Source organism: Erinaceus europaeus, chromosome 9 (assembly GCF_950295315.1).
Source record: "Erinaceus europaeus chromosome 9, mEriEur2.1, whole genome shotgun sequence".
Taxonomy (NCBI): Eukaryota; Metazoa; Chordata; class Mammalia; order Eulipotyphla; family Erinaceidae; genus Erinaceus; species Erinaceus europaeus.
Window position 1 is genome coordinate 13,175,101 of NC_080170.1, and position 15,656 is coordinate 13,190,756.

Here is a 15,656-nt window from a genome sequence, read left to right on the forward strand (position 1 = left end):
TCCCAAGCCTGCAGTATAAACTCCTGTTTTCAAGTTCCCAAGCTCTGAACTGTGCCCACCCCCCACCCTATTTCTACATCACCCTGGTGCTTGTTTGGCCTTAGTTCCAGGGCTTTGGTGGCTCCAGGGTGAGGGGGAGCATGGGTGGGGGAGGAGGGCAAGGCAGATGGACAGCAGGAGTTGGGTGCAAAGTGGGGTACCAGTCTTCAGACTGGGGGTGCCGAGCAAAGGAGCTGGTTGTGGAGGGCTGAGCGGGAAGGGTGTGGCTATAGGAGGGGTGAGGGAAGCAGGCCATGGGGGGAGGCTGTGCTGGGTACGAGTAGGGGCAAGCAGGGGCCTCAGGCAGGAATCCGGAGAAGGTGGCAGGGGACAAGTGAACCAGTGGCTGCAGCAGGGACCTTTCCTGCTTCCTCTGCTTAGCTCTACGGTTCTGGAACCAGACCTGAGGAAGGAGGAGAATGACCATGTCAGAACCCCTCTCTGAAATAAGTCACCCACACACACACAGAGAGAGAGAGAGAATGACAGAAGCAACTGAAACCTTCTAGAAAGCTTGTCTGAGCCAAGTATACTAGCAAAGTGAATCCTACACCACCACCTGCAACCTGCATCTAAATTCACCCTCACTAAGGCCAGTGAAATAGCTCACTTGAATAGTGTGCTGTTTTGCCATGTGCAGGACCAGGGTTCAAGCCCTGTCCCCAGTGCACTGAAGGAAACTTTGGTGCTGTAACCTATTTCCCCCCTACACACACACCCTTTCTCCTGTCTCTATCTAAAGAAAAAAAAAGTAGGGGCCAAGTTGTGGTGCACTTGGTTGGGCGCACATGTTATAATACACAAGGACCCAAGTTCAAGCCCCTGGTCCCCACTTGTAGGGGGAAAGCTTCACTAGTGGTAAAGCAGGGCTGCAGGTGTCTGTCTTTCTCCCTATCATTCCTTTCCCTCTCAGTTTCTGGCTGTCTCTATCCAATAAATAAATATAATTTTTAAAAAACTAAAAGGAAAAAAGTTGCCCTTCAGCACCTTTTGGAGATAAAATATCTCAATTTCTAATAAAGGCATAAAATAGTAGGATGGCTTCCTCCCTCCTCAGAGAAGGGGCATTTCCCCTGGGACTATGAGGTCAAATTATGGCCGAGGTTAGTGGTTCTAGAGACAAGGTTGAATTTAGGGTCAGGCTGATGCTTCAGATGAATGAACTCTGGTTGGGGTTGAGGGAGCATCCAGCTGGTTGAGCTTCCAGGCCATGGTTAGGGACAAGGTTACCTATGTGTGTGTGTGTGGGGGGGGTTAGAATGGAGTTGCTGGTGGATTTCACACTGTTTTTACAGTTAGTGGGTCAATGAAAAGTTCAGGCTGAGAGCTAGGTGACAGCATGATGGTTTTGCAAAAGACTTTAATGCCTGAGGCTCCAAGGTTCCAGATTCAATCCCATGTACCACCAGCAGTCGGAGATGAGCAGTACTCTGTTCTCTTTCTATGTCTTTCTCTCTGTATCTCTGCCTCAGAATGGAGTAGAGTAGAGTAGAATACAATAGAATACAATAGAATAGAGTGAGGTAGGGTAGGGTAGGATAGAAATCTAATAAAAAATAAATATATAAAATTAAGGTTGGATGAGGTCAGTGTTTGGGTTCAATTCAAGTGGCCCACCCCTGCCAAGGAGGCTATGCTGACTGTCAGCTGAGGCCTAGTTCTAGATTCAGTCAGGGTTCCATTGCCCAGGAAAAGCTATGCTCCAAGCACCTTAACTGCATCCCTTCCAGAGAAAGAAAGAGAAAATGGGAGGGAGAGAAAGAGGGAAGGACACAGAGGAAGGAAGGGATCCCCGGGCATCACCTGGATTCTGGCCTCACTGAGGCCTGTGTCCCGGGCTAGGCTCTCTCTGGACCAGATGTCGGGGTACTGGTTCCTGGTGAAGGCTGCCTGCAGCTGCTCCAATTGGCCTGGGCTGAAGGTGGTGCGGTGGCGGCGCCGGGACGGCGGGCGCCCCCTGCCTCCCCCTCTTGGAGTTGGCCTGGGTCTCCCCACATCTGTGCCAGAGAAGCCTCTGCAGGCCCTGCTGTTCCTGTCTGAGCGAGGAGGAGAGAGAGAGGCTGCTGAGGGGGATGCCCCCCATTATCCTGTCCACAAACTCTAGACACCTAGATTCTGCTCAGCACCCTGGATGCTGCCCCACTGGAAATCCTTCAGCTGAAGCCAATTCCTAGGTCCTGCTCTGCCTGGACCCCTGCTTCTCTTCTGTCACCCCTCCCTGATTCCAGCTGTACCCTCCACAGGTGGGGCACCCCTCCACCTAGCTTCACATTCTGGGGCTCTGCCTGTTCTGAGTTACCCCCCCCCCACCCAGTTCTCATGTGATTGCATCAGCCCCCACACCTCTCTGAGCTCACATCCCACCCATCTGGCCTCACCCTTCAAGTGTCCCATTTGCCCCTTAACCAGTCCAGGTCTCTTAAAACTCCCACCACCACCCCCATCACCCATGCCCTGTTTTGGGGTTCTCCTTTAATTTTACCTTCTTTCCACTGCTCCCATCCCCCCACACCCCTTACCTGAGAAAATGCAAGTCCCCTATTCTGCCCTGACATCCCTGATACCCCCTGTGTTCATCATCTCCCCTGTCCCCCTGGCTGGGCCATTGGCTGCAGGAACCTGAGCTCGTGGGAAAGGCTTCCTCACAGGCACCCTAAGCCCCCATACTAATTAGTCTGAGAGCAGGCAAGGGGGAAGAGGGGGTGAAAGGAGATACCTGGGAGCCACACACTGAGCCCAGATGTCTGGAGCTGACGTCCCCATCCCCATGGGGACTCAGGTGCCTGGCCCAAACCCTGGGTTCACAGTCTAGCCTGGAGACACATACCCCTTGAGTCACTGCTCCCCACACCCCTGCTCACCATGGAGCCCAAACCCTGGGCCCTCATCAACTCTCCCTCCCCCATCAGAGGAGACAGCACAGTGGGGAGACTGAGTCAGGACTGAGGGGGCAGATTCTGCATTAGCTGGGCACCACTATGATGTGTTCTGTCCAGAAGCCACTGAGCCAGGGGTCTGTCCCCACTCCCCAAGCTTGCAGCTGCCCTGCCCATGTCTGCAAGGTCACCACAGATGACCGCTAAGCATTCTTCTCTCCATCTCCCCTCTTCTCTGTCCTCATGGAGAACCAAGCCTCCACAGGAACTGAAGGTGGGGGGAGTCAAAGCAGGGGACCCCCAGGAGCCAAGCCAAGAGGTGCTCCAGCCTTGCCTCCTTAGGACCACCCCAATAGTCACTCACCCAGCATGGAGGTCAGAGTCCCGGAGGCTGGGTGGCTCTCTGGCCAAAGGCTGCTGCACACTTGCCCCTTCTTTGGCCTCCCCTGCTCACTCCCTCCTTCTGCTTCCATGACTAACAGCAAGGGCCTGAGGCAGTCAAGTGTCCTAGCCCTCCCCCAGTAAGTCTTACTCTCTCTGTTCTCCCTCTATATCTGCTGGCTCACCTCTCTTTATCTCCCTCTACCTCTCTCTGCATAAGCCTCTTTCTCTATTTTTCCATCCCTTCACCCCAGCAACATCTTATTCTCACTCTCTTGCCCTCACTCTGTTCCTCTCTGCCCTCCCCTCTCCTGGCCTTTCTTTCTGGGATGCTCTCCTTTCAGCTACTGACTTTCCAGTGTGCAATCCCAGCCCCCCTCTTCCTCCTGCACCTTGGAGGAGTGACCTCCTGCTGGCCCCTGTGGGCCCATCCAATCAAGGCCTGGTCCCCAGAGCCCCTTCTTCAGGGAGGATCACAAGCCGGATGAGGGAAAGTGCTAGGCTGGAGGGTCCAGGGACCTGGGCCAAGAGCTCAGATTCCCAGAGGACCAAGTTCTTTTGTCCTGTTAAATCCCCTCCTGGGAGCAGGCAGGGCAAAGAGGAGAAAGTGCATTCCTCTATTCCTCTTAAGACCCCCTCCTCAGAGCCCCACTGTGAGAGAGAGAGGCGGAGGGGGAGCAGATGGGAGCCAGGGCCTTCCTGGCATCTCAGCTTGTGGTGACAACCAAGGACCTGTTTCCAGAATCTGAAAGTTGGTGGCTCAAGTGCATTCTGGTCCCTCTTAGTAGCTCAAAATATACCAGACACCTCACAAGATAACCCTGCTCTGTAGGGTGGATAACCAGGGTGCCATCACTCTCACAGACTCTGCCTTCCTCCCTAAATGTTACCTCTTCACTCAGAACCCTCAGGAATCCATGACTGCCAAGGTCACCCAGTTATCACAGAACCCTGATACTCAAGAGCATCTGAGATTCAGGGGCATCTTAAGCCTCTTCCCCCTCAGGACTCTGTGGGAGACTGAGGTTCCCATGACATGCTGACATTCTGCTTCTCTCAGAAACCCTGGCACACCAGAATCCCTGAATACTCAAGGACGCCGTCTCATCCACAGCACTCTGCTTCTGGGGGTGACTAAGACCAGGAAGTACATCTTGACCTTTTATTTTTTTTTCTAAAATTTTAGATTTTTATTTTGTTTTTTTATGTTGAGGTGGAGAGAAAGCAATACAAAGTACCACTCAACCCTAGCATAGGCAGGGCTTTTAAAGACACCCCAATACTTCATGACTCTAAGATCATCTAGGACACTGAAACCCGGAACATTCCACCTCTCCTAGGAAATACCCCTCCCCTCTGCCATGAAGTTCTGACCTCTCAGGAACAGTGACTCAGTGAGAACACATGAACTTCCTTGGAACACACTGTACCCAGAGGACAGTCTAACCCCAAGCTCATGCAAACTAGACACACACACACACACACACACACACGCATGCACTCACTCTTATAAGCATCTACACAACTCAAGACAGAAAAAAAATAAATAAATACTCCAGGATCTTGATGTTGACAATACAGTTCCTGGATCAGCAGCCTCAACAGCACGGAAAGAAGAGTTGGTTAGAAATGCAAAGCTGGGGATGGGGTAGTCATGCCTAAAGCTCCAAAGTCATCCCAGGTTCAATGCTCTGCACCACCATAAACCAGAGCTGAGCAGTTCTCTGATTTAAAAAAAAAAAAAAGAGAGAGAGAGAGTAGAAATGCAAAGCTGGAAAAGAAAGGAATAAAGTTTGAAACTATTTTCTGTATTGACCAGAATATAAAGTGAAATATTTATAGGAATGTATTTATTTTTGAAAAGTACCCAGCATATGGATGCTAAACAAAGTGGTGACTTTTAGGTATACGATCCTCTCCTCCTTGTTAGTGTTTTTCATTTCCGCTAGCTTGCCTACTTTGCCCCCATAAGAAGACCACACAGCCCCTCCCAATTAAAGATGCTTTTGCTTCCTGAATATTACCTTCATAACCCTAAAACTTCTCTGCGTCTTACACTGGGACTTGTCTGTTTCAATGCTTTTAATTTTCAGGTTGGTCCTGGAGGCCCATCTTTTTTTTTTCCATTATTGTTATTGCTGCTGCTGTTATTGTTGTTGGATAGGACAGAGAGATATTGTTGAGAGAGGAAAGGAAGATAGAGAGGGAAAAAAATAGATACCTGCAGGCCTGCTGCACTGCTGTGGAAGCCCCCCATCCCTACCCCTACCCCCTTCAGGTGGGGAGCCAGGGGCTCAAACCAGAATTCTTGTGCCAGTCCAGGGGTTTGCACTATATGTGCTTAACCCAGTGTACTACCACCCAGACCCTAGTTTTGTTTATTCTAGTCCTATTTAGTGAGTACCAGAAATAGCTGCTTTCATATACAGTATTTAACTAAATGTGATAATATTTGTACTTTAAGTTTTGTCAGCTTTTTGAATTTGGGGAATGAACAAGATGGTTAGAGAGTGGGAGAATCACAGAGCTAACCCAAAAGCAGGTCCCTCTTTTTCTGTCGCTGCTCGATTACCATATGATCTCCTCCCCTCACTTCAAACCAGAGTAGAAGGACTTCAACTTCCTGTGGGTCCTGGAAGCACAGTTCAAGGATTCCAGATGCACTGCAGTTCATCCCAGGAGGAAGGGGACAAGGAACTCCCCATCTAGATCGGTCTTTCTCTGAGTCCTGGCTGGATTGAGAAACCACTGTTTTACAACATTGTAAATGTTCCAGGTGTACAGCATTATGAGTTGACTGTCTTTCTCTACCTAACCTGCCTCACTTAACATAACACTCTTGGCAAACAGTCATGTCAGAAATACCAAGATTTCAACATTTTCATAAATAGTCCATGTGATGTATGCATCACATAATTCTCATGCATTCATTGTTTGAAAGGAATTAGGTTATAATCTTATTTTAGCTATTCTACATTATGCTACAGCAGTTTCTGTCCAGGATAGCTACACACTTGGGAAACGATAGTGATTTATCAGAAGCACCCAAAGTCAGCATTGGGGAGAGAGGAGTTGGCAAGGCTGTTGGAATTTATCACCCTAATTATGTGCCATGGTTTATTAAGCACTAAGCAACAAAGTCATCAAAGGGACTTTCTAGTGGTTATTTTGACTAAACTTATTTAAAGAATATATAACGCTGAGCATGCAGTAGATTTTTTCAAATGCAAATCCCATAAGGGTGCCTCATTTTTTCCTTTTTTTCTTTTCCTCCTATTCTTAAAACTGTGAGAAAAATAAAAAATAAAATGATAGCTCACCTAGGAAAGTGTCTGCTTTTTCATGTGTGTGACCCAGGTTCCAGCCTGGACCCCATCACACTAGGGAAATTTCTTCCTCTTCCTTTGGCTGTCTGTCTATCTCTCTCTTTCTATCTAAAAGTGTCAGCCATGGACTAGAGAACTAGTATAATGGTGATGCAAAAAGATATTCATGCCTGAAGCACCAAAAGTCTCAGGTTCAATCCCCAGCACCACCACAAGCAGCACTCTCAAAAAAAAAAAAGTATAATTAATTAATTATAAATTATTAAAATACCTTCCTGGACCAGTGAATTCCCTTTAATGACAAAAAAATGTAATGTGTCAATATAACATAGTGTTATACACAGCTGACTAGATAGCTATGTAGACAAAAATGAAGTTTTTAGAATCATAAAAAATAAGTCCCAATGTATCTATGTCTTTAATCTCATGCCTGGCATCCCAAGGTCTCAGGTTCAATCCTCAGAACCACCAAAACTCAGAGTTGAACAGTGCTCTTCTCTCTCTCCCCCTCTCCCTTCTATCTATATGTGTGTATAATTAAATAAAATCTTTTTAAACAAAAGTCTTCACCCTCAAGATCTAACCACCCTTCCTCCCCCCAAAAAAGTCCCCCTTCATTGTTCCCCTTCGTTGGAGGCATGAATTTGGGGGTGACACAAACATTCAGTTTGTGAAGGACCTTTCAACCCATACCCAGCTTTCACAGACTTCTCCATTGTCCTGAGATTTTTTTTCTCTATGTATTTGTTATTTCTGATGTGTCTGATTCACTTGAGATGCTCAGTCCTACTTCCTAAATTCCAACATTGTTTGCTATAAAGCCATTTAAATATAAAAAAAATTAGCCTCCCATTCCTAAACATAATTATCAAATGACTATTTCAGGTGTTCTGGACAATGAATTTCATTCAGTTAGCTCAAAAATAGATGCTTCGTTTACTCAAATGCTTCTCCTCCATCTACAAATTATCCTGGCCTAATCCTTTCATCTGATCTAACACATTTCTTTCTAGAAAAGAATAATGAGATGTTTGGTTTTGGTTTATGTGACTTACTGACTCACTCAAGTAGGAGGAAGGGGGTTTGACCCTCATGGCTAGGAGCCATTGTTATGGTAACTGAGAGTCCAGTGCAAGAATGCCAGGTCCTTCTGGATCACATTTCTACTCCAGAGGCCAGAGGCGAGAGCTGGGCCTCATCTACATAGTTTCTACGCCAGAAGACCCACTATACATAGTGGGAGGCTAACTGTAATGTCATTGTCATATAATAGTTCATAAGTGAGTAGATCCCAAAGTCACAAAGCTAACTGAGCCTGGTGCAATGATCAGTGATGATGTCTGACTTCCTGATTCTCTGAGGAGACTTGCAGGTCAGATCTTCATCACAAGATTTCCAGGCTATAGTCAGTAGCTTCACTAAATCATCACAAATTTCACCATAGTGACTACCAAGATTATATTCAGAAATCAAATCATCCCTTGAAGGTGAGTAAGGGACTTCTGACGCTGAGGATAACATGGAATGAAGCATCCCAAACCCCACCACAGAAACCCAGCCCGTCCTGGGCCTCTGACCTCACTCTGCCCATGACCTGCACCCCCCACTCATGCACATAGTGGATGTTCTCCAGCTTCTTTTGCCCTTCTGACCAAATCCCAAGACACATATTCAGAATAGTCAGTGGATAAAGGGAGTCTACTCCCAAGCAGGACCTAGGTTCTCAACATCTCTCCTTAGTCCTTTCACCAGGGCAATGTGGAACAAAGAACATAAAAAAATAAACACACTGTGTCCACTTCAGTGACCGTGGACCTGTAGGGGTGGCCCACAGCTCAGCCAGGACTTGACAACCCTTGAACATTCCCATCAGGGAAGTAAGTATCTGATACTCCCAAATGACAGTGTGACTGTTTATCCTTTTTCTTCTTCTTTACGCCCTGGAGAAATGGATTAATTTGTGATCAAACTCTCCTGTGGATTGCCTGTAATAAAGAACTTTGGGGATTCAGTCTACAGTGGGACCATAAACCACCCCCACAACACCCAGGAGGGGACTGTGTTCCAGTCCAGAGAATCAAAGGATTGGGCTGCTGGGCCTCCACATCCCGGAGCAGTGAGGTCTGAATGGGCTGCTACCCACAACTCTATTGGCATCGGGTCGCCCCGCAGCCTTACTGAGTTCCTCTGGCTCTGATTATCCATGGCTGTCCTATTCACCTAACCCACTGGGCTGCAGAAAGGTAAGTCAGGCAATTTGTGGGGAAGGTTGATACACTCAGACCAACTGAACTCTTTCATAAACTATTTCATCCCAGCCTAAGAGGCTGGTGTTCTGTCCAGTATCCCCAGAAGGAACACACAGAGCGAATGTCTGGAGCTCATGCAGTGGCTGTATCTCCAGTCTCACTCAGGTGAAGGCAGGAATTAAGTCTTCAAACCAGAACTCCACTGCTGGAGACACATTTTCCCAGGATTCCATGAATGAGCTTGCTTCCAACAGCAGCCCCATAGGGGCACATAGGGGTCACCTTCAGGCATTAATGGATAAAGATTTCTGAACAAAGGTTTTCAGGCAGAAGCAGGCTGCCCTGGGAAGGGGAAAGTAGGATGCCCGTTCTGAGGGTGGGTGCCCTCAAGGTGGGAGCCTCAGGCCTGCTCCAGGCCAGGTTTCCCCAGCATGGTGGGGGGCAGAGCCTGGGCATTTCACTTGCTGCTTCTCTGCTCCAGGTGAGGCAATAAAGCCACAAGCTTACAGAGCTTGGCTAAGGCTGGAATTCAGCTCATCCCAGACAGAAGAGGTAAACCAAAGGGACAGCTAGAGTGGATGAGGTGCTCAGGCCCCACCTGAGGTGACTTACATTCATACTGGGTCGTCTTCTGAGGGTTCTTCCTTTCCTCCTCCTCCTCCTCCTCCTCCTCCTTCTTTTGACTTATTTTTATTTTATTAGTGACTTAACAATGATTAATAAGATTGTAAGATAACAGGGGTACAACTCCACACAGTTCCCACTACCAGACTCCTGTATCCCAACTCCTTCATTGGAAGCTTCTCTATTCTTTATCCCTTTGGGAATATGGAGCAAAATTCTTTATGGGGTGCCAAAGGTGGGCGTTCTGACTTCTGTAATAGTTTCTCCATTGGACATGGATGTTGACAGGTTGATCCATACCCCCCCCCCCAAGCCTGTTTCTATCTTTCCCTAGTGGAGGACTCTGGGGAGGTGAGGTTCCAGGATACATTGGTGAGGTCGTCTGCCCGGGGAAGTCAGGATGGCATCATATAGCATCTGAAACTTGGTGGCTGAAAGGCCATAAGATATAAAGCAGGACAAAATGTTTAATAATCAGGAGCCCAAAGGCAGGAATAGAGCAGGTGAGAATAGGGATTTTAGGGTGAAAGGAATCTAGGAAATCTATTTTTGGTATGTTCCAAGGGACCCATGACTTGAGTCATTTTTGCTTGAGCCTAGTAGCTAATATGCAGGTGGATTAAAAACTGGAAAGATAGTGTCAGAGTTGAGAATAGAGTTAGAAAGCTGGGTTAGGGCAAAGAGTAGCTCCCAAACACAAGGAAACTATATAAATACCAATAACTGACTACCCCATCAATCTGACCTCTGGTGGTTCTAGGGCGAAGTGGTTTCTGGTGTCTGCATCAACCTCTCCATACCTTGCATGTTGCCTCTGCAATCTTGGGCAGAGTTATGACAGCTGCACTTGCAGCTACAACCCCTGCTTCCAGGTCACCAGGCCTGTGCTAGACACTTACACCATCCTCATGAATTAGCCCAGTTCTGCACAGAAGAAAGATGAGCAATAGGCATCAAATCTATTTCCAGAGTAATTGTGAGCCAGGCAGGATCAGAAGGACCCAGAGTCTCATGCCTTTCTCAGGCTCAGCAGCCCTGTGAACAGCAGAAATGCTTGATGCAAAGTCTTACACAGACAGGATGCTTCACACTTCCCTTTGGACTTCTGGACAACACTAAGCAACCAAGATGTTTAAAGAAGACGTTTCTTAGAAAGTATATTGTCCATACTCGCCAGTGCTCTCCCTCACAAACAGGCTATCATTTCCCCTTACATCACACCCAAATTTTTCCCAGCATGTTTTTCAGTTTTGGTGACTCCTCCTTAGCTTTAAACACCATTTTGAGTTTTATTAATGCTTGCTGGGGGAGGCAAGGGCCTGCTCCTTCTCTGGGGTCCACACCAAGAGAAGCTGAGCACTTATGCCCTTGACATTGACAGCTGTGTATGAGGCACCCATCATTCCTGACACTTTGTTTTACTTGGACTTGTGTGAAATAACTGCAGCTACCCCATAAGGAATTTAGACTCAGCGGTGCCAATCAAATCCTGTAACACAGAGCATGACGAAAGCACAAATTCCCAACAGCACCTGATAAGACCACGGAGCTTCCTGGCTGGTGATCCCATTGTTTCAGATGATTTCTATTAATTAAAAAAAAAAATCAGGTTTATGCTTTAAATTTGTCACAGTGACTGCAAGATATTTTTTTCCACAAGCCAAACAAAGCCAAGTAAATATATTACTTTGACTTCTCTGCTACAAATGTGTAGCAGAAGGCCAGGAGGAAAGGAACCCAGGTGGGACACAATGCTGAGGACGTGAGGTTAGGACCCTGGGCAAAATTTTTTTCTAAATATTTTTTTTAGGAAAAAAGGTTTTTTTTTAATTATGAACAAGAACAACTCTGATTCTAACATCAAAATAAGACTTCTGTAACCTACCGAATGTGGTCCAGGTTCTTCACCCCCCACTTTAAAAAACATTGTTCAGAATTTACACAGCACAGAGTAAGGGCATTTCAGGAAATGATAGCCTCCAGCTAATAGCAAAGATGATGTCTTGTGGGAAGTGAGTCAACATTGCCTGATTGAAGGCACCAAAATAGATGATCTCAGTGATCAGCATGAACTGACTTAGATGGTCCAGAGGGTAAGACACTAGCTCGGCTGCTCTGTAGAGACATTTAGTTCTGCCACATGTAGGGGCCCCTGTCTCATGTATAGTGGGGACACTGAAGGTTTTTTTTTAACTATTTATTTGATAGGACAGAGAGAAATTGAAAGGGAAGGTGGAGAGGGTGAGAAAAGGGCCAGGCAGTGCTACACCTGGTTAACTGATCACACCACAGTGTGCAAGGACCCGGGTTCGAGCCCCTGGCCTCCTCCTGCAGGGGGCAGAGCTTCAAGAGTGGTACAGCAGGGCTTCAGATGCCACTCTGTCTCTCTCCCTTTCTATCTCCTTCTCCCCTCTCAATTTCTGTCTCTACCCAATAATAAATAAATAAAATTAAAAGATAGAGAGGGAAAGGAAAAGGAAGGGAGATAGAAAAAAAACCTGCTTCACCACTTGTGAAGCTTTTCCCCTGCAGGTGGGGACTGAACCCGGGTCCTTGTGCATGGTAATATGTACACTTAACTAGGTGCGCCACCACCCGGCCCCGAGAGTAGGGACATTGATAAACTGCAGAGGCTGGCTCTGCGGGCTACCTGAGGCACCTGTGCCTAGTGCACAGCAGAAGGAGTGTTCAGTATTCACTCTGCTCCCAGCTGCTCGCCACCTGGGAAAGCAAGAGACCAATGTTTCCAAGTCTGCTGACTTTGCAAGAAGAGGTTGGAATCCAGGTTTTCCTTGATTTTTAAAATGTCAGTAAGAAATATTTTGTAAAGGAGCAAGGGTCCAGAGTCAGCAAAGTGGCTCAGCAAGTAGAGTGCATGCCTTCCATGAGTGAGGCCTTGGGTTGAATCCCCTGGACCACACGAGAGCATCAGAGACATAGATGGAGACATGGATGGAGAAACAGTGCCTCTCTCTCTCTCTCTCTCTTCTCTCTTCTCTCTCTTCTCTCTCTCCCTCTCTTTCCTTCCCCACCCTGTAACAACTGAATAGAATTATGGGCAGAGCACCTCAGTGCAAAACTTATCTGCATAAGGCCATGGGATCATTCTCCAACATAAAATAAAACAGGAGAAAATATAGACAGTTTAAACTAAACATACTTGCAGGCTGCAGTTTGCTGCTCCCTCGGGTCTAAAGTGACACAGGTCCTGGATCACACAGACCAGATGCACAGTCCTGTCACCAGGGACTCAGACATGTGTGTCTTGTGCTGTGCCAGCTGAGCCATCTGCTAGGCATCTTAGTCTGTTGAAAGAATTAGCACAGTAAGCAGGCCTGCTAAAGAAGCACTTATAAGAGCCAGGACTCCGGGGATGGGTGCTGGCACACCTGATTGAGCACACGTTATAATGATAAGGACCTGGGTTCAAGCCCCCAGCCCCCACATGCAGGGGGGAAACTTTGCAAGTGGTGAAGCAGTGCTACAGGTGTCTTTGTGTCTCTCTCCCTCGCTATCTTCCCCTACCCGCTCAGTTTCTAGCTGTCTCTATTCAATAAATATAATTTTTTAATTTTTTTTTTAAAAAAGAGCCAGGTCTCCTTCCTTCTGCACCTCACAAAGAATTTGGTCTATACTCCCACAAAAGGGGAAATGTTAAGGGAAGATGGGCAGAGGCCCCTGAACCCTAGTTCCACTGGGACCTGGAACTTTGGTGCCATGAAACCTTTGTTTTTCCACCATCACTCAGAGAGAACAGATCCAGGAGAACACCTGAAGAAGTCAGGGACTGTTTCACCTATCTGAGAGGAAAGAAGGAAAAGGAAGGACAACCATGAGATGATTTCACTCATAAGTGGAATATAGAGAATTGAAACACATGAACTTGAAAAAAAACATACGTATATATATAGTCAACCCGTAACTGTGACTTTAGGAGAACTATGGTGATTACTACTGTGGGAGGGGGCAGGGACACAGAACTCTGGTGGTGGGAGTGGTGTGGTATTGTGGTATTGTCTTATAATCCTATAAATCATTATTTAATCGCTAATAAAAGTCTTCTAAAATTTTAATAAAGAGGGGCTGGGTAGTGGTGCACCTGGTTGAATGTACATGTTACAATGCACAAAGACCCAGGTTTGAGCCCCCGTCCGCATCTGCAGAGGAAAGCTTCACATCCCCTGCACCGCCACTGGCCAGAGCTGAGCATCGCTCTGGTAAAAAAAAAAAAAAAAAAAAGGAAAAGGACAAAAGGAAAATAAAAACTGCCCACCTGCCTCATTAAAATGCTTTTTTTTATGCACCAAAGTAAGAGACTCTGGGTTGGGGGGGGAGTTCAGAAAAAAATTGAGGGGCCCAGAGGTGGCACACCTGGTTGAGTACACATGTTACAGTGCACAAGGACCCAAGTTTGAGCCCCCGGTCCTCACCTGCAGGGGAAAAGCTTCACAAGTGGTGAAGTAGGGCTGCAGGTGTCTTCCTGTCTCTCTCCCTTCCTTTTCGATTTTTGGCTGTTTCTATCCAATAAATAAAGATAATTAATTTTTTTAATTTATTGGGGGATCAATGGTTTACAATCAACAGTGAAATACAGTAGCTTGTACATATGCTAACATTTCCAATAAAACATTGTTTGTAATGCTTTCTGGTCTGATTCTGAACCCACAGCCCCCCTGTGCTGGGGCTGCTTTCTCCTCCCCTCTATGTGCACAGCCGGTCACCTCCCTGGGCTGCAAGGGGATGTCCAGGGGAACAGAGAACGGGACGGGAGTCAGTGAGTTCCTTCTGCTGGGCATCACCAGTGACCCTGAACAACGCAAGGTCCTCTTCTGGTTCTTCCTGTGCATGTACCTGGTCACGGTGGCTGGGAACACACTCATCATCCTGGGCATCAGCTCTGACTCCCGCCTGCACACGCCTATGTACTTCTTCCTCACCAACCTCTCCTTTGTGGACATCTGCTTCACCACCAACCTGATCCCCAAGCTCCTGTTCAACCATGTGACGGGAGCATGGACTATCTCCTACCCCCACTGCCTGACTCAGATGTACTTCCTCATCACCTTCGCCAACCTGGACACCTTCCTGCTGGCGGCCATGGCGCTGGACCGCTATGTGGCCATCTGCAACCCTCTGCAGTACTGTACCATCATCACACCCCAGCTGTGTGGGGGGCTGGCGGCTCTCACATGGCTGTCATCCGGCCTCATCTCTCTGGTGCACACCCTCCTCATGAGCAGACTGGCATTCTGCCCCTCTGCCAGGGAGATCTCCCATTTCTACTGCGATGCCTACCTTCTCATGAAGATTGCCTGCTCTGACACTCGGGTCAATCAGTGTGTGTTCCTGGGGGCTGTGGTCCTGTTTGTGGCCCCCTGCATTCTCATCATGGTCTCCTACGTGCACATAGCGGTGGCTATCCTCCGGATCCCGTCCACCTCGGGAAGGTGCAAGGCATTTTCCACGTGCAGCTCCCACCTGTCTGTGGTCACTCTGTTCTATGGAACTGTCCTTGGCATATACATCCGACCCCCGGACACCTTCTCCGCACAGGACACGGTGGCCACCATCATGTACACAGTGGTGACACCCATGCTGAACCCCTTCATCTACAGCCTGAGGAACAAGAACATGAAGGAGGCTGTGAGGAGGCTCTTCAATAGAGGCTCCAAGTCCTCCTAGTGGTGGGGAGGGCTAAGCTCACATCTCTTTATATCCCAGACAGAAAGAACAGGAACTAGACTCTAGACTTCACCTCAACAACATTCACTCACACACTGATTTTTAAAAGAAGAAAAAAAGATTTGACATTAGAAGAAATTTTTAGTTGTACTTACCCCTCTGAGAAATTCAAAGTGTCCATCCAGTTCTCTCCTCTGCTTTTCCTTGAATGAGATTTTCTCCTTCTGATTCTAAGATGACTGGTGGCATTCCTTCCATCTCTTTTTGTCCTGGGTAGGAAAGAGGACAAAGTGAGAGCAAAAGGCTTGTGACTCTCTGGAACTTTCTCAGAAGGCTCCCATTCTGCATCTTCTGTTCACAGGTGAAAGATCATCTCAGTTGAAATCAGGCTAGGAAATGGAGTCACTATGGGCTGCTGTTATTGTTTTAGTTAGACTTATACACACTGCCACTTTCAATAACATAAAGGTTCTATTGGA

The 15,656-nt window shown here is 47.4% G+C and overlaps 2 protein-coding genes across 2 annotated transcripts; one reads left to right on the forward strand and one right to left on the reverse strand.

Moving 5' to 3' along the window:
* On the reverse strand, nucleotides 1-2,433 carry PROP1 (PROP paired-like homeobox 1). The gene is made up of 3 exons (XM_060196910.1): nucleotides 2,418-2,433; nucleotides 1,843-2,075; nucleotides 1-442 (listed from the first exon to the last, which is right to left on the reverse strand). The coding sequence occupies exons 1-3, from the start codon at nucleotides 2,431-2,433 to the stop codon at nucleotides 101-103; spliced, it is 591 nt and encodes a 196-aa protein (XP_060052893.1). The 3' UTR covers nucleotides 1-100.
* An 11,802-nt stretch (nucleotides 2,434-14,235) lies between these two features.
* Nucleotides 14,236-15,177, forward strand: LOC103117106 (olfactory receptor 1D2-like). The gene has a single exon (XM_007527114.2). It carries the CDS (start codon nucleotides 14,236-14,238, stop codon nucleotides 15,175-15,177), a length of 942 nt encoding a protein of 313 aa, XP_007527176.2.
* The last annotated feature ends 479 nt before the right edge of the window (nucleotides 15,178-15,656 follow it).

Coding starts and splice junctions, on each gene's coding strand:
- PROP1 (XM_060196910.1), bottom strand. Junction 443..1,842: donor TCAGTGAGGCCAGAATCCAG/GTGATGCCCGGG, acceptor CTCCTTCCTCAG/GTCTGGTTCCAGAACCGTAG.
- LOC103117106 (XM_007527114.2), top strand. CDS start 14,236: ATGTCCAGGGGAACAGAGAACGGGACGGGAGTCAGTGAGTTCCTTCTG.